General features: G+C 38.1%; 1 protein-coding gene and 1 pseudogene across 1 annotated transcript in view; one reads left to right on the top strand and one right to left on the bottom strand.

The window, feature by feature from the left end:
• Positions 1 to 25081, bottom strand: part of HSD17B4 (hydroxysteroid 17-beta dehydrogenase 4) — a 97619-nt gene extending 72538 nt beyond the window's left edge. Inside the window, exons 1-8 of the mRNA XM_060091875.1 lie at positions 24888 to 25081; positions 20531 to 20584; positions 9277 to 9384; positions 7281 to 7340; positions 5743 to 5764; positions 5593 to 5639; positions 4041 to 4125; positions 2759 to 2946 (exon numbers count right to left, since the gene is read on the bottom strand). Of these exons, the coding sequence (XP_059947858.1) occupies positions 2759 to 2946; positions 4041 to 4125; positions 5593 to 5639; positions 5743 to 5764; positions 7281 to 7340; positions 9277 to 9384; positions 20531 to 20584; positions 24888 to 24945 (622 nt within the window). The 5' untranslated portion in view covers positions 24946 to 25081. The remainder of the gene's footprint in view (positions 1 to 2758; positions 2947 to 4040; positions 4126 to 5592; positions 5640 to 5742; positions 5765 to 7280; positions 7341 to 9276; positions 9385 to 20530; positions 20585 to 24887) is intronic.
• On the top strand, positions 19119 to 19516 carry LOC132485355 (transcription and mRNA export factor ENY2-like; annotated as a pseudogene).
• Positions 25082 to 25354: the final 273 nt, after the last annotated feature.

The raw sequence follows: 25354 nt of genomic DNA, 5'->3' as shown, positions 1-25354 counted from the left end.
CAACTTACAAGAACAGATGACTACTGTAAGCAGACAGAAGTAAATGCTAAAAAAATCAAAAGGAAATGCTCAAAAACAAAAACAGGGCTTCCCTGGTGGCGCGGTGGTTGGGAGTCCGCCTGCCAATGCAGGGGACACGGGTTCGTGCCCCAGTCTGGGAAGATCCCACATGCCGTGGAGTGGCTAGGCCCGTGAGCCATGGCCGCTGGGCCTGCGCATCTGGAGCCTGTGCTCCACAGCGGGAGAGGCCGTGACAGTGAGAGGCCCGTGTACCGCAAAAAAAAAAAAAAAAAAAAAAGCCAATATAACATTTTGAAATGAAAAAAGAAAAATCAGTAAGCTTGATTTGAATATATGTCAATAGAAACATCCCGAACTGAAATGAAATGCAAAGAGAAAAAAGGACAAAAAAATAAAAGGGAATAGAATATCCAAGAACTGTGGTATAATTACAAAAGATATATTGGGACTTCCCTGGTGGCACAGTGGTTAAGACTCCACGCTCCCAATGCAGGGGGCCTGGGTTCAATCCCTGGTCAGGGAACTAGATCTCGCAACTAAGACTCTGCATGCCATAACTAAGGAGACCACGTGCTGCAACTAAGGAGCTTGCAAGCCACAACTAAGGAGCCCGCAAGCTGCAACTAAAGGAGCCCACCTGCTGCAACTAAGACCCGGCCCAACCAAATAAATTAATCGATTAATTAATTAAAATAAAAAGATAGAACAGGCACATAATGGTAATACCAGAAGTAGAAGAAAAAAAGAAAACAACAGAAGAAATATTTTAAGTAGTGATGGCTGAGAATTTTCCAAAGTTAATCACAGATACCAACCACAGATCCAGGAAGCTCAGAAGACATCAAGTAGAACATTGCCAAAAATCTACACCTATTATTATGCAAACTATATTCAAACTGCAGAAAAAACAAGGAGAAAATCTTGGAGGAACACAGAGGGAAAAAATACCTTATGTATAAAGAAACAAGGAAAGAATTATGTCAGACTCTCCTTCAGAAACCATGTAAGCAAAAGAAGAGTGGAGTGAAAGATTTCAGGTGCTGAAAGAAAAATATTACCAACCCAGAATTCTGTACCCAGTGAAATTATCCTTCAGAAGTGAAAGAGACTACAGAGAATAAAAAACAAGCTAAAGACTGGGAAAAAATATTTGCAAAACACATATCTGATAAAGAACTTGTTTCCAAAATATTCATGGAACCCTTAAAACTCAACAACAAGAAAACAAAGAACCCCCCCTCCCCCCAAAAAAGAAAAAGAACCCAACTTAAAAATGAGCAAAAAATAAGAACAGAAACATCAAGGAAGATAAATAAATGGCAAATAAGCACAGGAAAAAAAATGCACAACATCATAAGTCATTAGGGAACTGCAAATTAAAACAATGAAATACCCTATACACCTATTAAAAGAGCTAAAATGCAAAAGACTAACAATAATAAATGCTGGCAAAGATGCAGAGCAACAAGAACTCTCACTCACTGCTAGTGGGAATGAAAAACGATACAGCCATTTTGGAAGACAGTTTGGAAATTTTTACAAAGCTAAAGATAGTCTTACCATACAATCCAGCAATTATCCTCTTTAATATTTACCCAAATGAGTTGAAAACTTACTTCCACACAAAAACCTGCACATGAATGTTTATAGCAGCTTCACTCACAATGGTCAAAAACTGGAAACAATCAAAATGTTCCACGATAAGTGAATGAAAAAACAAATTGTGGCACCTACATACCATGTAATATTATGTAGTGATAAAAAGAAATGAGCTTCAATCCTCCCAGACATTTGGGAAAAAGAGGAGAGGATGAAGAGATGGAACACAGGGGATTTTTAGAGTGAAACCATTCTGTATGATCTATAATCGTGGGTACATAACATCATGCATTTGTGAAAACGCATATAATCATACAACCTAAAGAGTGAGCCCTGAAGTAAACTATTAACTATAGTTAATAATAATCAATCATGGACTTCTCTGGTGGTCCAGTGGTAAAGAATCTGCCTTCCAATGCTGGGATGCAGGTTCGATCCCTGGTCAGGGAACTACGATACCACATGCCGAGGGTCAACTAAGCCCGGGTGCCACAACTACTGAGCTCACATGCCTCAACAAGAGAGACAGTGTGCCACAAAATATAGAGCCCATGCACCCTGGAGTCCATGCACCGCAACTAGAGAGAGAAAACCCACATGCCACAACTTGAGAAAAGCCCACACACCACAACAAAAGATCCCACATGCCTCAATGACCCGATGAAGCCAAATAAATAAATAAATAAATGAAAATTGATCAATGCTGGTTCATCAATTGTAATAAATGTAGCACACTGATGTAAAACTGTGTGGGAGGAGGAGTATATGGGCACTCTCTTTACTACCTGCTCAATTCTTCTATAAACCTAAAACTGCCCTAAAAAACATAATCTATTAATTGTTTTAAATAATTACTATTATAAAACAGTAAGAATGCTATTACCTCATTCTGTAAAGAAAAAAATGTATGTATGTCTACCTACACAAAGAGGAAGTTTATCTCAGTGTGGTAGAATTATGGGTCATATTTTGTTTGTCTGTGCTGTCCTAAATTTTCTATTATGAACATAAACTACACATAATGCTTTTTTAAATTATAAGGAAATTTTTTTAGCTACTCAAAAAATTAAATACTTTTACAAAGCTCACACCACACAGGTATGTGAGGAACAGCATTAAAAAAATCTAAACTACTTACCATCAGGCAAAATGTTCTGGGTCAACCGTGATCCAGCAGTAGGGGCGATAGTGTTACAATGAATGTTGCTTTTCTCGCCTTCAACTGCAAGACAATTTGAAAGGCCCAGAAGACCCAGCTTTGCAGCACAATAATTTGCCTGGCCAAAGTTGCCATATATTCCTGAAGCTGATGAAGTCATGATGATCCTAAAAGGAAAATCAATCTCTCAACATCATCTTTTCTGTATTTTGATAATGTTGCAACTCTAAGCATTTTTTTCTTTTTCATTACTATTATCAAAAGTTGTCAAAAGCAACTCTGTATACTGCCATTAGGTTCTTAAAAGTCATGATTCATATATCTAAATTCATACAAATAATAAAAGTAATCTCTCAAAATTCAACTGTGAGATTTTACTGTTTTACAAAGAATCCCTGGTCAGTAGCAAATGAATTCAAGTGTAAGAATGTATATTCATTATCTACTGAAAACAATAAGTATTTATAAACATAAAATAAACTGCCAATTTACAAGTTAAAATTTTAGTAAGAAATATTAGATCATGAAGTTCTAATTCTTTAGTCCTCATCACTTAGCTCCTTTCCCTTTCTGGATAATATTAAATGCCTCATATTAAAACAATACCATCTCATAATCTGACCTAATCTCACTTACTCTACTTAGTAGAACAAGTAAATCCTATCATTTACTTTCAGAAACTGCTAGTATCAGGATATACTAGAACTCTCCAATAAGAACAGATATCTCACGCAATTTTCTTCTAGTAGATGTGTGTGAACCCTAAGTTAACAGAAATAACTTTTACATTAGAGCGCATGGGGCCACTTACTAGGTCTGCCACGTCTGAGTCACACAGACGCAACTATAAGAGTCTTACCGTTCCTAGTTTACAAAGACTAACTCATGTCTGACCAGTGCCAGCCAGTAGAAAACATCCACTCATCTCTCCCCAGTTGGTCACTGGACCCAAAAAATGATATTTTGGTTAGAGAATAAAGTACTGCTGAATCCTCAATGTTTGTACTGCTAAAATATCAGAGAATAGCAGGAGAATCATTAATAATGAAAAGTAGGAGGTGAAAAGAAATACTAAGTTGTCCAGCTCGTTAATCTATGACTGACACCAATGTAACAGGGAGGCATCTGCCAAAACTACATTTAAAAGGCCTGTGCATATCTGAAGGTGTATTTTTCAACGTCAAAGCAATTCTTTTCCTCTGTACATAAGAACCCACACACGGCATCTCCAGTCCCCCGTGACAGCCACATATAACTCTACCTTCCAAATTTCTGTTTCTTCATGTGATCCCACGCTGCCCGGGTCACCAGGAATGAGCCCCGCAAATGAACTCTCTGGATGATATCTAAAACAAGAAATTTTTATCATGAATATTGTCAAATTTAGACAGACCTATCTCAGAATCAACATAAACAATGACTTACTTATACAAAGATGTTCATTTCATACCTAGCATTCAAAATCAACTATTGTCACATTGTACTCTGAGTAATCATTTTTGCTTTAGTTCCAGTTACATAACCAATCAATAATTCATACCCATTTTGCCTATAATTTATGATTAGATTATCTAATATATCTAACTTTATCATAAATACAATGCCACCTAAATACGATGCCTATGCACATCTAAGTACAATGCCATCTTTAATTTTTGCCTATTTTATATAAAAATTCATTAATACAAATAACCAAGAATTTTACACATATAATTGGGACTCAACACAAACATTAGTTAAAGCATAATCAAAAAGCACTCAGTTCTTCATCAAGAAATGTTTATAAAATGTTCAGTATATCCCTAAATCCCTATTTTTAACAGGATTTGCAAATGAGTTAGAGAGAGCTGGGGGTCGGGGTATGGAGGTGTAGGAAAGAGGGGGAGGGAAAGAGGGAAAAAGAGAGACAGAGAAGCCTGCTTTCTGAAATGTCAATCTAATGAACAGACAACTTGGAGGATGACTCAGATAAACAAACAACTCTACATTTAATCTTACTCTGATGAAACCAGAAGAGGACACACTCCAGCCCCATGAGAGCTCAAAGCAAAGCACTGGCTTAAGTCCCCTCTGCCAATCAATTCTATCTTTCTCAGCTCCTTTTTTTTCTCCAGTTATTACAAGGGAATGGGAAACTAAAAGCCTGTCTTTGCTTACTTCTAAGTCAGAAAGTTATCTTGCTTCTTCCAAAAGAACTTCTGGCAATACTTCCCAGAAACACACTCTATAAACAATGATGTAATTCATCTCAGTTACCATGCCTGCCACCATCTCAGCCACCAATGCTTGTTTTAGTTCTGATAGCCAGTGAAAGTAAGAGCAAAAAAGAGCAAACAGGATAAAAAAATTTTATAACTGTGATTGCTCATCATCTAAACTCAATCTTTCCAACATGACATTCCTAATGGAAATTTTTCCTACTTATTAGAAGTTTCAAAATTATATCTAGGTTTTTCCCACCCAGTTCTCCTATCTCCATCATTTTTAGTGCCTCAGACTCTCTTCCATAGCCTGCTCTTGCTCTTGAAATAAGAATCATACAGCCAGACAAGCATGCAAAAGGTTGTTAGAAACAACTAATACTGCAAGAAAATGCTGACAACCTCTCAAAGAGAAAAAGGGAAACGAACGTTAAGTCACAAAAGCCTTTTCTTCCAACTGTTCATTTTCAGTTGTAAAGCTTATCATCACTTACATTAGCAGAGGCAAAAATAGGTAGAAGCAAGTTTTTCCTTAAGTGTATAAATGTATCAAATATTAGAAGGCTAAATGGATAAGTATGTTCCAGAGAACATATATTTAAAATAACTTACCCCAGTCTTCATCACTTATTCTACCAAAGGAACGGTCCCTCAAAATTCTAAAAAATTGATATTATATATGTTGAGAAGAGAAAGTCAACACTTAAAAAAAAAAGTTTGCATGTACATTGCTTTATTGGAAATTTAAAAAGAAATACTCACCCAGCATTGTTGATCACAACATCTACAATATAAAAATATTCAAGTCACAAATATAAAAGCAAGCATATTAATTTGCCTTTGCTTACAACTCACATTTCTTTCAAAAGTGTTCCCTGCCTCCCCCCTGCCCATGGAAAAGTAGATATAATAGGTAACAAGTGCCAGCAGAACAAAATTTTATACCTATAGCAAAAAAAAATCTGATTCACAAAAGCACAATAAGTACCCCATTATATCAGTGCTTTCCTCTCAAGTCTACATACCTAAATGTTTCCACCTCTACCTTCTGCCAAAATTCTGTGAGCTTATTTACAGAATTAGCAGTCACACAACTCTTAGGTTCTTAGAACTCAGTGGTAATCGTAAGGCATCCCTCAATTAACTTCAAAATTCACTGGGAAAGTTAAAAGTTTAAAAGATTTTTCCTTGCCACTCAAAAGTCAAAAGCCCAGAAAGGAAACCATTAGAGTTAGAAACTGATGGCCTATCTTAATACATAATTGCACTCACTATAAAAAAAAAGGGGATTGTTTCTTAAGGTTCAAGCGCCATCTTGTGGCTATTTTCACCTTATGACTTCAAAACTTTGTGGTCTCTATCCCTGTGTCAGACACTATGTGAACACGTCTCTCATAAGCTCAACCAAATATAGCTAGAAACATATATACGCTAGATCAATAAAAGGGGGGGGACATATTCAAACTACAAAAATTAACGTTTTTCAGATTAAAAACATGTTGGGCTTATCTGCAGTAGTTTCCCCCTAGTAATTCAATAACCTTTTACTAACAATGTATGGGACTAAGTCAGGAAAATTAAACAATATATTTGAAATGCTTGAAATGCTTCTTAAAAATGAAGATTTTTATTTTATATAATTCACCTTAATTAATTTGCAAGATACTGAATCATTTTAATCTGAATCATTACAATTATCTAAAATATTCCACTGGGTCCTCTATTGCCAAAATACTGATTTATTTTTTATTTTCTAAATATATTTGGGGTATGATTAAATTATTATAAAAAGGAAACTTAGAGAATACTTACAAGTTTTTTTAAAGGTTCTTAAAGTACAAAAAAATATAAAACAAACTCAACACATACATGTATAAAAACTGTCACCTCAAGCCCTTTGTGGAATAAGACTAGGGTATGTAAAAAAAAAATTTGGGGCTTCCCTGGTGGCGCAGTGGTTGAGAGTCTGCCTGCTGATGCAGGGGACATGGGTTCGTGCCCCGGTCTGGGAAGATCCCACATGCCGTGGAGCGGCTGGGCCCGTGAGCCATGGCCGCTGAGCCTGCGCGTCCGGAGCCTGCGCGTCCGGAGCCTGTGCTCCGCAACGGGAGAGGCCACAACAGTGAGAGGCCCGTGTAATGCAAAAAAAAAAAAAAAAAAAAAAAAAATTTAAATTTAAAACAAATCTAAAAATTTGATTACCAAAAAAGAGTTTTTAATAAACAAAAGGGAAATAAAAAATATTTCATTAGAAAGGTAGGAGCTGCTCTGTTAGTACCATAAATGCAAAGAAACATTACCTATTCTTCCAAAAGCATCCAGTGCTGTCTTCACAACCTTCTCTCCTGCTTCCACTGAATCTGAGGGAAAGGGAAATTAGGACAAAACTTCAGTAGTATCCCTTACAAATGACTTCTAAATTCTGTGGCTCAGAGCACATGACAGATACTATTCATTCAACAGAACCTGTTTCCAAGGAAAATACATTCATATTGCAGGCATGTAACAAACTAAAATATGATACATGTGACAAAAGAAATTTAGTCCCTAAGACAATCCTTTAACCTACAAAAAAGAAAAAGAGAGGGGGTAAATGAGAAGTATTTGACAAATAATATACAAGATACCACGGTCCAATAGAACTTTCTGTGAAGATGGAAATGCTCAATTTCTGCACTAATACGGTAACCACGAACCACATGTGGCTACTGAAGTGTGGCCTGAAATGTGGCTAGTACGACAAATGGAATATTCTATTTTATTTCATTTCTATTGAATTTTAAATAGGCACATAAGCACTTCCCCTTAAGGATGCAAATGAGACTTTGAGAGGGAGGGAAGGAGGAGCGTGTTTAATTTGAAAAAGCATGTTCAATTCTGTATCACTACATTTGGAAAACAAACCTACTGTTTTTGTAATACTAACTACAAAAAGTAAAGCTCAATGAAATATTATGGATTTGTTATTTTCTGCTAATCAGCCCAGGAGAAGGGCTCATATCCCCAGAGCTGTGTGTCAAATGGTCAGCTGTCAACTCAACATCACCATTGCCTCTTTCTACTTCCTCTGCAATCACTGGGGGAGCCAGGTCCCTTCCCTGGGATCCATAAAGTCCTGAGTTAGATCTGCCAAAAAGAGATACTCGCTTAAAGGGAGGAAACATAGGAGGAGACTGTAAATGCAGGCAATCTTGTGAGCAGGCTGCAGATGTGAGACTGACAGCACATCTAGGTGAGCTCTTGAAGACCACCTGCCACAGGCTGAGATGGTCATCAACAGTTTCCCTGACATGCACCTGCCCAGACCTTCCAATGGTAAGTCTCTAATTCGTTGTATAAAACCCTTCACACTTGGAAAACCGAGAGGGGCTTCTGTTTTCTTGACTGAATCCTGATTGATACAGGTTGAATATCAAAACTGAGGGGCAGGGAAGAGAATCCGAAATCTTTATCTTTACAAAATAGGTTTTAAAACCCCAGAAATTTTTTTTTAAGTTGAAAACATTTTTCTAGACTCTCAATGTGGAAATAAGATACTAAAATGTCTGTCTCATTATTCCCTTGAACCCTCAAAACAAATCATATCCTATTTCTTTTCCTCTAAAATTTCAGAATAAAGTCACAGGCAATCTAATTTTCTCCCTGGCCCATAAAAACAATCTAATTTGCAGAAAAGTCAGTAAGCACTAGCTTTTTAAAGTAAATCTACTCAAGAAGATTCCTTACAAATACTATTAGAATCAATACATCAAACATAAAGGTTGTATTTGCTGTCGTTATTTTTTCTTTATTTTTAATGCCTAACTTTGACTCCTACATTTTCATAAAGATAAGAAAGTTACGTACAGCAATGATTACCTGTGCAGAATGGAATATGAAGGCTGGGTACAGAAGGGGGGCACTTCACTTCTTACGCTATATTACTTTAAGAAATTTTTTTAAAAAGCAATTTTAAAAAGAAGAACTCTGAAGAAATACATAAGACCTTTTAGCTAAGACAGGTCTTTTAAGAAAAGAGCATATTCATATTCACATCTACAGTAATGTACTGATTATATCATGTGCTCATTATTAAAAATATTAAATAAACAACTGAATAAAAGTTAGACTCATAAAATAATCTACATCAAAAGTTTAAAAAAATACGTCACTAAACATCTTTGGCAGACTTAGATAAAATCTAATTTCATAATTATACTGGAATGCCAAGATATTTGCTCAATAATTATTAACATGAGAAACAGCATTAGTTGAGGAAATATAAAAGAAGCAGTATAGTTCTCTCAAATACTGTACCATAGTTGGCCACTGCTTTTCCGCCTTTCCTTCTTATTTCTTCAACAACCTTATCAGCAGCTAAGGAGCCTTTACCAACTCCCATGGAGTCCCCTCCTAGATCATTCACTGCAACACAAAAATAAACAAATAAGAATTCAGTTCTAGACCTTAAAAATATGAGTTGGAAATGAAATTATATTATTAGTGTATTTCTTCAGTCTTCTAATTCCCTATTACCATATTCCCATCTTACTGAACACACCATGAGATACGTACTTTCAAAACATGCCTCTTTGTTTTTAAATACAGATATGAAGCAGCAAAAATATTTAAACACAGGTTCATGTCATGAAATTTTTAACTGTGCAATGCTTCTCCTTTTTTGGAAAGAAAAAGACCATGATTCAAACCACTTTTAGCAAAAAGAAAGAAAAGAAAAAAACCTAAAGATCACTTTTAAGATTAAATACACAGGAAAGCAGTAAGGACATTCTTCAAAAAATTAAAAATAGAACTGCCACACGATCCAGCAATCCCACTTCCAGGTATTTATTCAAAAGAATTGAAATCAGGAACCAAAGAGATAACAGCACTCCAAATGTTCAATGCAGCACTATTCAAGATGTAGAAATAATCTAAATATCAACTGACAGATAAAAATGGATAAAGAAAATGTGGTACATAAATACAATGTACTATTATTCAGCCTTTAAAAAAAGAAGGAAATTTTGCAATATGTAACAACATGGATGAGCCTTGCAGATAATATGGTAACCCAGTCACAGAAGGCCAAGTGCTGCATGATTCCACTTACATCAAAGTACCTAAAATAGTCAAACTCATAGAATCAGAGAGTAGAATGGTGGTTGCAGAGATTAGGGGGAGGAGAAAATGGGGAGTTGCTAATCAGTGGGCATAAAGTTTCAATAATGCAAGATGAATAAGTTCTAGAGATCTTATCTGCCATACAACATAGTGCCTGTAGTTCATAATACTGTATTGTACACTTAAAAATTTGTTAAATGTTCATATTAAATGTTCTTACCATAATTTTTAAAAAAAAGAAACAAAGAAAGGTTAAATACACAATGTGAAATATCTGCTCCATGTCAAGAAAGACTTTGTTTACAGGAATGGTGATAAAGAACAAGCACAGTATTAAACTCTTGGAGAAGCACACGTGAATTTTTATAAAACACAGTGTGTCATAGTCTACCAAAAAAATAAAAACAATTTATTTGAAAGAGGTCAAAAATGACATACACAACTAATATGTGTTCAGTCACTAATTTATACCATATATGTAGTTTATATGTTTAACAACTGACCACACTTACCACATAACATCTCCCGATATCCAATTATATGGATACAAACATTAATTGCACATTTACTATTTGAAAGGAAATCTATAGAAATCTACAGATGTATAAGAATGGTGCCTATCCTCAGAGTTTATAATCTACTGAAAGTTAAGTATGTGGTAACTACACTAATGCACTAATTGCATCATAAAGTTTATAAAAGCCAACATAACTAAATAATATGATAACAAAGGTAATTTATACAATAATTTAATTATTTACAAAATAACATGCAAAAACAAATGAAAAGATATATAGATCAATGCCAAATAACTTGGAAAAAACAGAATTTAAAACAAATACCTGGGACAAAGAATTAATTTTGCATTGCAAAGTGATCATTTTTGTAGGGTTATTGCACATACTGTGTGGAATATAACAATTTAAAAATTACTAATTAATAAATGGCATAGAGGTATATACTAAAATTTAAAGTCTCTTAATATTACCAAATTGATAATTACCATAACTGGGGAAAAAAGAAAGCCCACAAGATTTTTTTTTCTTTTCAAGAATGGTTCTCTTTTGGGGGGGCTGGGGTGAGGGCTGCAAGTGGGGTTGGGTGGTAAAGGGAGATACAGGGATGATACCAAGCAAAGCTAGCCTAATGTGCTTTTACGCTTAAAGGAAATGAGTTTTTCAAAATGTGGACTGGGATATATTTTTTCTAACAATATAGTCTTTTTTTTTTTTTTTTTTTTTTTTTGCAGTACGCGGGCCTCTCACTGTTGTGGCCTCTCCCGTTGCGGAGCACAGGCTCTGGACGCGAAGGCTCAGAGGCCATGGCTCACGGGCCCAGCCGCTCTGCGGCATGTGGGATCTTCCCAGATCGGGGCACGAACCCGTGTTCCCAGCATCGGCAGGCAGACTCTCAACCAATACGCCACCAGGGAAGCCCTCTAACAATATAGTCTTAACAGTCTTACTGTAAATAAAAAATGCCGCAAAGACACAAAATAATGGGGAAAAGGCTTACGTTATCCCTCAGAGATTTAAAAAAAAAAAAAGTGTTAAGATTCTCAAGACTAAATTCCTATTAATTATTCATTTCTGTACAATTACTAAAATGACAGGAAACAGTTTTTAAAAATCAAGATTTTAAAACATGCTGCTAACAGTCTTTTAAGACCCTTTTTAACTAAGCAAGGGAAAGTTCAAGAGCAAACTGGCAAAGGCCATTCTTAAGAAAGACTTGTTCAATTGTGAAATGAAACACTACCCCCAAGTGGAAACTGTTCAAAGTGCAGCCAAGTGCAATCAAAGGTAAGAACTGAAGACTGGATAAATAATTATTGAGATCAATGATGTACAATGAAACAGTTTCAGAATAGATTTATTCAAGACAAGTCTCTACCTTAGAGAGTACAAACTTAACACTGACCCCACTCAGTTATCCCGCTATCACCAGAGCTAAATCACAGGGATTACAGGCTTAACTAGAAAAGCACTGGTTACACACTGAAGGGCTTGGACAGCAACAATGTTAACAGACTGTATACAAAGAGAAATGTATCCACACTATGTGACACTGTTCCGCTTAAATATATGACTAAAATTCTAATCACGGCAATATTTTAAAATACCATTACCGCCTTATACTGGTATGTATATACTTTGCATTTTCAAAGACCCATCTATGTACATTGCTGCATTTGATCTCCATACAGCTTTTTAGGAGTTTGGCAGGAACAGTTGTTCCTATTTTCACAGAAGAGGAAAGTTTAGGAAAGGTTATGTAACTTGTTCCAGGCTCCAAAACTTGTCCAGGCTCCAAGGCTGCATGAAATGGCAAAATTCAGACTAGAACCTGGACCTACCACAATACCACTCTGCTCCTCTAATGTTGTAAACAAGCTTCTTTTATCCTAATTATTTCCACTAAAAATAAAAAAATCACATGTGCTTGGGGAGAATATAGAAGGAACAGTAAATCAGCCACCCCAGTCAAACAAATAGCTTTAAAATAGGGAGTAAAAATGGTTAAGATTATGATAGTTAAGGACAGAGTCTTCTCAGCTAAAACCATCAAAATATCCCCAAAAGTGATATATTTGTAAATCCTCCATATAAAATCCAGTTTATAGCTCTGAAGAGTTTCGGTTTTTTTTAAGATGTAAAATCTTTTTTCTATTTCTGTCATTTTATTTTATTTTTTTTTTTTTTTTTTTTTTTTTTTTTTTTTTTTTTTTTTTTTTTTTTTTTTTTTTTTTTTTTGCGGTATGCGGGCCTCTCACTGCTGTGGCCTCCCCCGTTGCGGAGCACAGGCTCCGGACGCGCAGGCTCCGGACGCGCAGGCTCAGCGGCCATGGCTCACGGGCCCAGCCGCTCCGCGGCATATGGGATCCTCCCAGACCGGGGCACGAACCCGTATCCCCTGCATCGGCAGGCGGACTCTCAACCACTTGCGCCACCAGGGAGGCCCTATTTCTGTCATTTTAAATAAATCAATGACTTGGATAGTCTATTAAAGAATACATAAGGTTTTTTACTAAAAATCCTCCCCAAGATTTTACTAAATACCTGCAATATGCTAACCACTAGAGCAGGGATATAAGAACCCAGAGAATTCTAAAACACACTTGGAGCCTGTAAAAGTACTCTATTAATAGGTAAATGGATACCTAAATACAAAGTACCAAGTTATCAGCTATCGAAGCCTGAAAACAGAACCATGTTTGTGACAATGCTTGTTTCCCCATATCCTCCCAACACTGGACATCATTCTTTTCAGTATAACAATTAAATGATTACAAGTTGTAGTTCATTATTTTAATTTACATTTCTTTGAGCACTAGTAAGGTAACATTATTTTCATGGGCTTATTGGTCATTTATACTTCTTATTGTTTTGCCTGCTTAAATCACATTTCATTTGGGGTGCTTTTCTTTCTTACAGATGTGTACGTGTCCCTTACTTATAAAAGATTTTAATTCTTTATCATATGTGTTGCAAATCATAAGTTCCTTTATTGAAATGTTGAAAGAGAAACAGACGTAACATTGGAGCATTAATATTATTTGATGAGCATTACATACATTGTTTTTCAGTGTTTTGTTACATAAACCAGATTGAGAAATCTGGATTTGTCTTTAGTAATCCTATTTGTGTACAGGACTTTGCTCTCAGAAGTTGGTTTTCTGGTTCTTTCTTGCTATCCTTCAGCCCTGACTATTGGCTCCAAAGACTAGAGCAAGAAACATGCTTTGGGTCTCCTGATATCAGGGCTGCTAAACCAGCTGAGGGAATATATGTCACTTTTAGTTTGACAGAAAAAAAAATGCAAATCAAACTGATTATCATCTTCCTCAAACTGTCCCACCTTCTCAACATCACTTTGCTGGGTGAGTTATTTCCCAGGTACTCTTTCCTTTCTCCCATTTCTGAACAGCACATGTCACTAGCCTTCAAGGCTTGACATCAACTTCATTATGATTCTTCAAATGTTCACTCTGTTCCCACTCTGTATCCAGCACTGTGCTAGGTGCTTTGAGCTCGCAAGGTAGATAGTTTGTACACTGAGGAGTTTCCAGTTCTTTCGAGGAATCGTTTACTGCCATTTCTTTCCTATTCTATAATTTCATGCCCAGATTACTACAGTTGCCTTCCCGGTGGTCTTCTGCCTCCAATCTTAATCGTTCCAGGCAATCAGCAGACTGTTGCTGGGTAATGGCCCAAAGGCAGCCTTTATACTACGTCATCCCCTTGCTCAAAATCTGCAGTGGAACCCTATTATTCACTGCCTAACTTTCAAGATCCCTTAAAGTCTGCCCTCACTTTACTGCTTCACTTTACTATAAGTAGTTCGTCCTTTTTGCTGTAGCTCAGTGCGGGAAATTGCTTATTTGGCAGTTTCTAACTTGCCACTTAATTATCAAGAGTAATAATGTTATTATGCTTTGTATTTGAAGAGTGCTTTATAACTGTGCTTACACATATTCGTGTTCATATGTTTATTCAATCCAAGGGTTTGACACCAGCTGAGTCATATCCACTACCAATGACATATCTATAAATGACTCATTTCCAAAGTAAAATGGTGCTTCCAAATCTGCAAAATCAAAATAACTTTCATATGTATTGATTCTGTGAGTGACATCCTTTACAATGAGTAATCCGAGAAGCATAAAAAGATGACACGGGGCCTCCCTGGTGGCGCAGTGGTTGGGAGTCCGCCTGCCGATGCAGGGGACGCGGGTTCGTGCCCCGATCCCGGAGGATCCCACGTGCCGCGGAGCGGCTGGGCCCGCGAGCCATGGCCGCGGGGCCTGTGTGTCCGGAGCCTGTGCTCCGCAACGGGAGAGGCCACAGCAGTGAGAGGCCCGCGTACAGCAAAAAAAAAAAAAAAAAAAAAAAAAAAAAAAAAAAAAAAAAAAAAAGATGACACGGACAATATTATACTACAAGTGTACTTATTTTTTGGAGAGGTTATTTACTTTTTTTTTTTTTAATGCTTTCAAGAAATTCAAACCCTGCAGATTCAAAAAGTCTTTTTAATCCTTGTCTTACCCCAGAGGTAACTGCTATTAACCATCTCTTGGATGTTCTTCCAGACATTTCTGTTTTCTATGCTTGATGCCTTTCCTCCTATTTTGATAAAGTTTCCAATAGCAAACAATAGCATTAAGAATCATTTCATTGATTTTAGAGCTGTGGGCCCAATGGGGATTTCTTCCTGTATTCTGTTCATGTCCTGACTGCTACCAAAAAGTATTTAAGGTGTCTTAAATGTGCAAGGGCTATTAAAAAATGGAAAAATTAAGAAAACGTTACATCAGAGAAAGAGAAGCCTACTCAAAGCATATGCTAATGGTAGTTACTCTATTTGGGGACAGTGTCAGGTTTACCCTTAAGCTTCTTGACAGCCAAAGAAAAGGCGGAAAACACAGAGCTGCCATACTATTTTCACTGTTTGGTAGAAAGACACAATCACCCTAGTTCATCAGATGCTTTTCCAGAATGGCCATAAATGTATCTAAATATTTGAAGGCCTCCAAAATGTTGTGATAGTTTAGAAAGCAACGTCTTAAATTAGGTCCCTTTAATGTAAGGGACTTAATCTGTCTCAACAACAAGAAGGCATCAAAGGTCTCCTTAAAGGGAGAAGAAACTGAAAATGAGAGACTGAGTCCCCTCCGGAGTTCAGTCCTGGGACCCCATCTCCTGTTTATCTGCACTCACCACCCGGGTAATCTAATCCAGTCTCCCGGCTTTGAATACCACCTAGAAACTGAAAATAGATCTATATAGCTTCAACCTGTCCCCCCAACTACAGAGGCCTATGTCCCACTGCCTACCTACTATCCCCATCTGAAAGTCTACTGGCAATGTCCCCTCTCTGCGAATCCGGCCCTTCTCCAGTCTTTCCTATCTCGGTAAACCACCACTTTATCCTTCTCTTTCCCTTTCAACCCACATCAGCAAATAAGCAAACCCTGCCATACCTACCTTCAAAATATTTCCAGAATTTAACTTCTTTGCACCACCTCTATCCCTACCACCTGTCTGAATCACCCCCATCTCTTATGTAGATTATTGAGATAACTTGACAGATCTGTTTCCACTTCTTTTTTGTAATGAAAAATTACAAGTGTGGACAAGAAGAGTTAATAGAATAAACCCCAATATGCCCAACATACTTCTCCACTTCCACTCTTGCTCCCCAGAACCTATTCCTCACACAGCACTCAGAATGAGCCATTTAAACCTTAAATGAGGTCATGTTGCTCCTCCACACTCTCCAATGGCTTCCCATCTCAATCAGGGTAAAAGCCAGTCCTCACTCTGAACTAAATGGTCCTACATGACCTGACCTCCTGTGATCTCTCATCTCTCACTTTGTTCCCCTAGATGACTTCACTCCAGCCTGGGATGCCCCCTAAGCTCACTTTGACATAATCTTGAGCACAGTGCCCAGCACCCGGTAGGCAGTCACTATTATTGGCTTTTTACCGCCTTTACAAAAGGTTTTAATTCTTGATGTCATTTAATCCCCATCACAATCCTGGAAGTTATTAGGTAAGGTGGTTACTAATATTCAGAGAGGTCATGTAATTAGACAGCAGAAACAGGACTTATAGCCTGACCTAACTTCAAAGACAATTCACTTTCCCCACTGCAGTTCACCTTCTGGCTGTCAGGATCACACAGCAGTTAAAAACACAGGCTCTGGCATCAGACCACAGGAACTTGTAACTCATCTTTACCAGTTATTATGCAACTGCAGTACAGAAAAGAAATCATGTTGATCTTACTTCAACAGATTGCAGTTTCAGTTACCCAAAAGTGCTACTCCTCCAGTTCAAGAATAGAAAGCATTCTGCCTTTCTTACTGTCCAAAAAGAGGTTCTCCTTGCTGGAACACTTCGATCTTCTTTGTGTTCATGCCCTCAAGACAAAACTTAATATTCAGAGAACTTGATACAGCTCACCTACTGAGGAAACCTCAAACCTATTCCATTCCCAACATTTCCTTCAGATATGTGCGAACATTTTTTGAAAGATGTAATGTGTACGAAACCAAATGTCCCTTGCTGTAATTATCAGCCAAAGGCTTAGCAGTTCTTATACCCAGATTTAAATCTCTCATAATGCTTTATATTATGGAATATAAAACATAGCAATCATATTTACATGAAGAGAATATCTTAAGTGATACCCTTAACTTTGCGCTTGGCCAGGTGATTTCCTTTGGCCAATGAAAGGTGAGTAGAAGTGACGTGCCACTACTAAACAGAAGCTTTATGAGACACCAAGGGGATCCATTTTTATTTTCCCTCTGCCGGAAGAACAGCCATGATGAAAGTTGCTCCTTCAGCTGGGATCCTGAAATTAGTAAGACAGATAAGGCAGAGACACAGCTGACCAGAAGCTGAAAGGTCAGGTAGGTATGAAATTACCCTTTTTTAAAAAAATAAATTTATTTTATTTATTTATTTTTATTTTTGGCTGTGTTGGGTCTTCCTTCCTGTGCATGGGCTTTCTCTAGTTGCGGCGAGCGGGGGCTACTCTTCGTTGCGGTGCGTGGGCTTCTCGTTGCAGTGGCTTCTCTTGTTGCGGAGCACGGGCTCTAGGCACGCGGGCTTCAGTAGTTGCGGCACATGGGCTCAGTAGTTGTGGCTCAGGGGCTCTAGAGCATAGGCTCAGCAGTTGTGGTGCACAGGCTCAGTTGCTCCGCGACATGTGGGATCTTCCTGGAACAGGCCTCGAACCTGTGACCCCTGCATTGGCAGGTGGATTCTTAACCTCTGCACCACCAGGGAAATCCTGAAATTATCCTTTATTATTATAAACCATTGAGATTTGTCTGTTAACTCAGCATAACCTAGCAAAAATTGACTTATATGAGAAACAAGGTACTCCATTTCTTAAGGTCTTACTTTTACTGGCCTCTGAGCTAGTCATAGGATTAACTGATTAGTACTTTTGCCACAAACAAGATACTCTGATGTCATAAGTCCTAGGTTTGCTTACTCCTCTTTACTATTTTTTGCTTACTCAGGTAAAAATATGCTGAGCAGAACAAAATTAACACAGGAGAAATGTTAGTGCACATGATAAAACCTGGACTCAGGGCATCTGTGTTTTTAAAAAGTTAAAGCAGAGGGTAGTGGTGGTTAGGGAAGAACAAAACCCATTGGTAGCCTAGAAAGTTCACAGCTAGGTCACAGGCTAAAAAGTGGTAGAAAATATCAGTGAAAAGTTCTACATTTTCACATAAACTAAACTAAATCTGGCTCTCCAGCCAAGTTTGGCAAATATTTTTCCCAAAAAACTAATTTTCTGCCTTTTTGGACTTTCACAAGCACTTGCTGCAATACCATCCCTGAGGCAATGACAAAATAAACAGATACATTGTCCCTGTTTACCTTTTTCTTAGAACTGAAAAACTCCAATCTGAGTTCAACAAATTCAAAGGTAATAAATAAATACAGGAAAACTGATCCACATAAACACATATTGCTGCAAAAGGTTTTACAAAACAAGTTTATAAACTAAGATTATAACTTAGTCACAACAAAAACAGCAGAACTTTATTCAACCAATCTCAAAGACACACCAACCACTCCCCAGCCCACCCCACCCCCCAAAAAGGGCTACATCAAACAATAAAGGAACGAATGAACAAAGTCCCTTCTTTACAAAAGGCAATATTCTAGGTCCCTTGGGAGATACAAAAGATAAAATGAGATACTTGCACTTACGGAACTGAGTGGAAAAGATGTAAATAAATAAAAAGTTGTAAGTATTAATAAATAAATAGCAATTTTTTTTAAAGAAAAAAAAAAGTTACAACATGTGCCTTTAGGCCCTGACATGAAATATTTTGGGGAAAATCCGGAAAAAAAGGCCTGAACTATACACCCCCTGACCAAATACCACAATATCAAAATTTGTCTCTGCCCCAAGAAGTAGACTGGATTAACAGACAGTGGCTATGATCTTAAACAAGGAACATCCAAAGTCTCTGTGTCCCTTCCATAAAGATATATGCTAGGTCCGGGCAGCCAAAGAGTGTGGTTAGCAAGATGAACAAAGATGCACAGATGAGAGCAGCAATTAACCAAAAGTTGATAGAAACTGGAGAAAGAGAATGCCTCAAAGAGTTGCTGAGAGCTAAATTAACTGAATGTGGCTAGAAGGATCAGTTGAAGGCACACTGTAAAGGTAATTAAAGAAAAAGGACTAGAACACGTTACTGTTGATGACTTGGTGGCTGAAATCACACCAAAAGGCAGAGCCCTGGTACCTGACGGTGTAAAGAAAGAGCTCCTACAAGGAATAAGAACATTCCTTGCTCAGCATGCCAGCTTTTAAGACTGAATTAGATTGTGTTGTTTTGTGGTTTTATTTCTGAAAGTAAAATTTACCATAAATTAGGAATTGATTTCCCAAAATAAAATCCTTTTTTGTATGATGGTATACAGTTTTCAGTAATGATGTATATAATTGTATTGATTTTTTTCCCTAAATGTGTTATTTTAATAAATATCTCATGAATGAAAAAAAAAAAGATCTATGCTGAGGAAGAAAAGTATATTCAATACCCTGTTTAGGTGTTCTTTGGTTAGAAAACCTGGCTGCTTGTTCAGTCTTTTATTACACATCTCTGTAAACAAATTGGGAGAAGTTTGTCTCTCTGTATTCCCTGATAAGATGTAGGAAAACTGGGATTGGGAGGTCAATGTGGGCCAACAATTTTAGCCCAGGAAAGATATTAATAAATACTGGGCCATACATCTGCCCTACGTACCTACCCAGCACTCATTTAGATATTCCCCACAAAGACTTGGCTGTACACAAATCCACTCCTATGTCCATACCAACTGCCAAGTACATCAGGCAAACCACTGAGATTACTAAAACCTCCCACTTTTGGTGTACTCCTCAATACACCATCTTCCAACTGATCCCCCCATAATAAAACTCATGCAAGTGCCCTTTTAATTAAAAAAAATTTTAACTGTTATAAAAGCTTCCATTTGAAAAATTTTTATGAAAGAGATTTAAAAAAAAATACTTTGGATTCCCCGACTCCAAACATTTAGTTACGAAAATGCACTTATTTCTTACCTTATCAATATATTTACACTTACAAGGATTCATCTTGCACCAGTCTTCTACATCGAAAAATTACAGCCCACAATATACCAAATTCAAGAATTTCCTTTTATATAATGAATGTCGGCTCATCTTTCTCAGTTCTATTAATTTGCAAATTCTATGAAACTAGTTTACTTTAAAAAGTAAGTTACAAAGTTAGCCTCAACGGGGAAAAAAATTTTGTTCGCAGAAGAAAAAATTAGTGATGAATTTGACCTTGACAAATTATTTGATGTGAATACAAAGGCTTGTGAAGACTGTATTTTAGTTCCTAGCTACTGAATGAAAAGAAAAATATATCAACTTACCAACAACTGATGCACCTCTTTCTGCAAAAGCCAGGGCATAGGCTCGGCCCAATCCTATTGAAAAAAAAAAAGAAAAAAATCAGAAGGTTGAGCAAATGTTAGCATAATTTTTCTGGTCCACTCAACTCAATCCCTATTACAAAGTAACTGGTGAACAATTAATTACATTACAAGGGTAGAGCCTTCATTGGTACTCTCAGCCTCTACTTCACCTACTTCTACTTTCAGGGGTTGGAAAGCTTAAAACTGTATTTTCCACCTGTTCTACCTACCATTTCCTATCATTCTACCTAGCTTCTAGGATGGATGCTAGATGTGAACTGGGTTACACCATTAAACGCATTTGCATGAAATGTGGAAGGAGAAAATGAAGCAGAAGCCAGCCACCTTACTGTGACTCTTGGATGTTACTGTTGGTTAAGAAGCTGATTTCTTGAGGATTCCTAGGTATTAAGCAGATATAAGTGGCAGCTTCTAGATCTAGCTCCCTAATTTCTGGATGGCAGCTTCCATTCTCTAAATCCCTGGGGCCAGGGGCTATTTTCAATGGTAGCCTCAGAGGTAGTGGCTCCACTAATAGACCAGTTTTATACTGTTCCATAAGGAATTCCAAGAGGAACTGCCTAAAACCCAACTGCTTAAATTAAGTCCTTTCCTGTTTCAAATATCTAGTGGTTTCTATATCCTGCTCTGAACCTTGACTACATAATCACCAAACACAGGAAATATTTAATTCAGACTCAAAGGTATGAGGTGTAAATTTATACATCCAAAAATGGATACATGCCCATATAAATTTTATAGGCAGAGAACATCTCAGGAAGACTATATAAGAGACTGGCAATTAGTGGTTACCTCTGGGGAACAGAATTGTGTAACTAGCAACAAGGGGTGGAAAGCTTACTTCTGTATTGTTTAAATCATTTTAACATGCACATGTTTTTTGAAATGTAATTGATAAATTTAATTGGTAGTTTAAATTTAATTTGAATTGATAAACAAGTAAACAAATATTGAGATGGCTAAATTATCAGGCTCTTCTAAAAAGAACCCAAACTATAAAGTTTTCCAAAACTAAAAGATCACCAAATAATTTATTTTTAAATTTAATCCACTCTGAATGGATGAGAGAGAACCCACCCAATATAATAACTCAAGTCTCCTCATATTTTATCAGATCTAGGCTGAAGCACTTGCTCTAAACTTGAGATTTTCAGAGAAATCAAATACTCATAACCAGAACGCAAAAAAAAAAAAAAAAAAAATGGTAACAAAGTAGAAAATCATCAGATAAAAGGAATGGGGTATGTCTCTAGTACAGATTGATCTAAGTTAATCAGAGAATTATCTCAAAACCAAGCTATACAATTCTCTGAAAAGACATGTAAGTAATCTACTTTTACCATAAAGGCCCATGCAAACTGTACACAAATCTGTATATATAAAGTTAAAAGTGACATTCTTCTCCCTGTTTCCCTGTAACACCACTCGTCCATTAACAGGTTTGTTAAGTGTCCTCCTATGTTTTTATATCTGTGCTTACATAAACATTATTTAAATACTTTATGTGTCTTAGTCTGTCTCCCCAACTAAACTAGAAGGTCCTTGTAGGTTGAGATTATGTCATTCTTTTACATTTCCCACAATGCCCAGCACATCTTTACAGTCAAAATGCACAAAAAGTTAAAGCCAAGAGCCTCTATTTTCTCTTAATCCTCTTTTAAATCCTGTCTTAACTTTCTCCCACACCTAAGTTCATTGTCAACTGTCCTCTCTTCCCCATTTCTCTTCTGACCTTAACTTCTTTAGCATTGTCAAATATCAGTTGATTCTTTTCTCACGGTGCTTGTTCAGTGCTCTCTTCAGTGGGTTAGACTTCTCTCTGCTTCAAGTTGACAGAGCCTCTGAGATTAGCTTCCTGGACTATTTCACCTTCTAGCTCTACCAATCAAAGGAAGTCAAATGACTTCGAAACCTCTCCTGACTCCAGAATCTCCAACTACTCACACACTTCTCACTACCTCCAGATCTACAGCTTGCTATTTTATAACCATCTCAAATTCACAATGGCCAGACTCCCTTCTTCCATGGCCCACCTCCACCACTCTCACAACTACATCCCCAGCAACTACTATAATCAGCTAATAAATACGAATTCCCATTATACCACCCATCATGGCAAAATTGTTTACCTTAATCCTAGACAATTCTAAACCTCTCCTTCCAGGTCTCCCATTAAACTATTCAATATTCCAAGCTAAACAACAGCACCTGAATAGTGCAAAGATATTTCTATTCATCTCTAGAACATGCGTGGGTTGGAGTCAGACTAATTCCCAGACACAGGCCTGGCAGGCATTCACGAACACCCTCCTGGGATGTTTAGCAGTGTACATATTCTACAGATATGTATCCTTAAATGAGAACCCCAAGACCTCAAGGACAACAGTCTTCATGATAGGACTGGAATTAGATCTCAATCTCTCTTTCATAATGATGGCCCAGTGTAGACCTAATGACAGTCTCAACTTTACCACAAAATTATATCTGCCCCAGATCAGTATTCAAACCTAATGGCTAGTAATTGTATCATAATCCAGGCTCTTTAAAATATGAATCAGTTCATGAACAGGAGGTGCTAAATTCAGAACTGTCTAGTCACAATCCATTAATACTTCACAAAATCCATTTAGTGGGTTGTAATCTGCATTTACTTAATGAAACAGAATAGAAAAGTTCAAAGTGCACTGCATTTACTATGTACCGTGTCATGAGCTTGTTTCAAATATAGTGTGTGTGTGTATACCAGGTCCTGGTATAAAATGTATTTCATACTGTGAATCACTCACTGTCAAAAGAGGTTTAAAACATGAGTTCATTACTTAATTATTTCCATCAACAGCAAAGTGTAAACAAAATGTTTTCCCAAAAACATAATCATTTTAGAATAAATATAGCTATGGATATAAAACATTTGGCCACCAATTAAAACTAAAGATATTTTCTGAAAGGAAGCATGCGAATCCGTTTTATAAATGGAGACGTGAAAATATGTATGAATTAACTGTCAGAATTCCACTGAATTAACTGTCAGAATTCCACTGTTTGTGACTTTTAATATATAATTCAAATTAATTCTGCATTAGGTCCATTCTAGGTATAAGGCACTACCAGTGGGTAATCAAAGGCCCATAAGGTCAAGATCCCTGCACTTGGAGATTACAGAGATCATGGACAGGTGGGAAATAGGGTAAAACCTCACTGCAAAGCATCCGTGTGGGTATGAGTGGTTTGTCTTAAATTTTGTCCTTTAAAAATAGGGTTATTTTGGGACTTCCCTGGTGGTGCAGTGGTTAAGAATCCGCCTGCCAATGCAGGGGACACGGGTTCGAGCCCTGGTCCGGGAAGATTCCACATGTCGTGGAGCAACTAAGCCTGCGCGCCTAAAGCCCGGCTCTGGGACAAGAGAAGCCACCTCAGTGAGAGGCCCGCGCACCGCAACAAAGACCTGATGCAGCCATAAATAAATAAATAAATAGAAATAAAAATAGGGTTATTTCACATAACCAACCTCCACTTGGCTTCTGAAATACAGGAAGATCTGGCCCACTTCAGAAAGGCCTCTGCTCTCGAGTTCCTACTGCCCCCACCCCACTCTCATTTTATTCCTCTATCGCCTGCCTGAGTCCTGCAGGCATTGGAGTTTGCAATCCGCTTGATAAACACACAAAGTCCAAAACGGAGGACCCTTATCAGATGCCTTTTTTTAAAGAAGGCCCTCTCAAGAACTTAAAATCATCCGACAGAGGGAAAGATGACTGACTTTTCAAAGGCAAGGGGCTGACATTTCTACTCCTGCGGGGGTGATTCCAGCCCCCAGACGGCTTTTCCGCCACGTTTAAAACACTTGACAGAGGCCTAGGGAGTCTATTAACAGGAAGAGTCGCAATCGATACGCACAGACGGGCGTCGGGATGAATTTTACCTAGTTTTGCAACCCGCAGCCGAGCCCGGCCTCTCTCCTCTCAAGACCTGAAGCCTTGAGAAGCTCCCACAGGGTTGGGGGCGTGGAGAAGAGGGCTGCACCAGGAGTTTCTGGCTCCCCACTCAAGGCTGGCCAGCCCCGCCTCTCCGTCCTCAGCCGATTAGGCGCCCGGAGAACAATCGTCGTACGTCCTCCCACCCTCAACCCTACCGAGTCCAGACGCTCGATCCCCAAGCCGCCCCGCCACCGCTGCCCGCAGCCCAGATGCTGAGGTCGCAGCTACAGCTGCGTGCGGATCACAGACCAAAAAGGGGGACTCCCAGCACGAGAGCGAGCTGGAGGACGCCGGCCCTCTAGCCTTCGCGTACTCACCTCCCCCCGCGCCGGTGACCAGTACCACCCGCCCGTCGAACCTCAACGGCGAGGCCATAAGTCCAGCCTGCAGCGACACACATACACTAGCAGAACTACTGGAGTTCAGACTGCGGGACAAGGAGAACACGAGGAAAGGTTGGAGCAGGACGGCAATGACCAGCCAGTTTCTGAGGAGGAGAGAGACGCCTAGTTTTCCAAGTGCGCCTGCGCAGCGATCCCTTGGAACCCTGGGAAATGTAGTCCAGCATGCCTCCAGTCGCAGCGAGAGCCTGCCCAAGAGGCTTGGCTTGAAGGGGCCAGTTCTGCGGCCGGAAGTAATGGGAGCTGCTGGGACCTGTGCAGTAAAATGATTGACTCCCCTAACTTCATTCATACTTTCATCCATCGTTTTGTCATTCACTCAACAAGGGTTTTCTGGATTTAGGCGAGGATGCAGCCCCTATCCTTAAGTAGCTTTCAGAAAT

The sequence above is a fragment of the Mesoplodon densirostris genome, chromosome 3, assembly GCF_025265405.1.
Source record: "Mesoplodon densirostris isolate mMesDen1 chromosome 3, mMesDen1 primary haplotype, whole genome shotgun sequence".
In the NCBI taxonomy this organism is placed as follows: Eukaryota; Metazoa; Chordata; class Mammalia; order Artiodactyla; family Ziphiidae; genus Mesoplodon; species Mesoplodon densirostris.
Note: the sequence above shows the minus strand (reverse complement) of the source record. Positions and strands in the feature narration are given on the sequence as shown.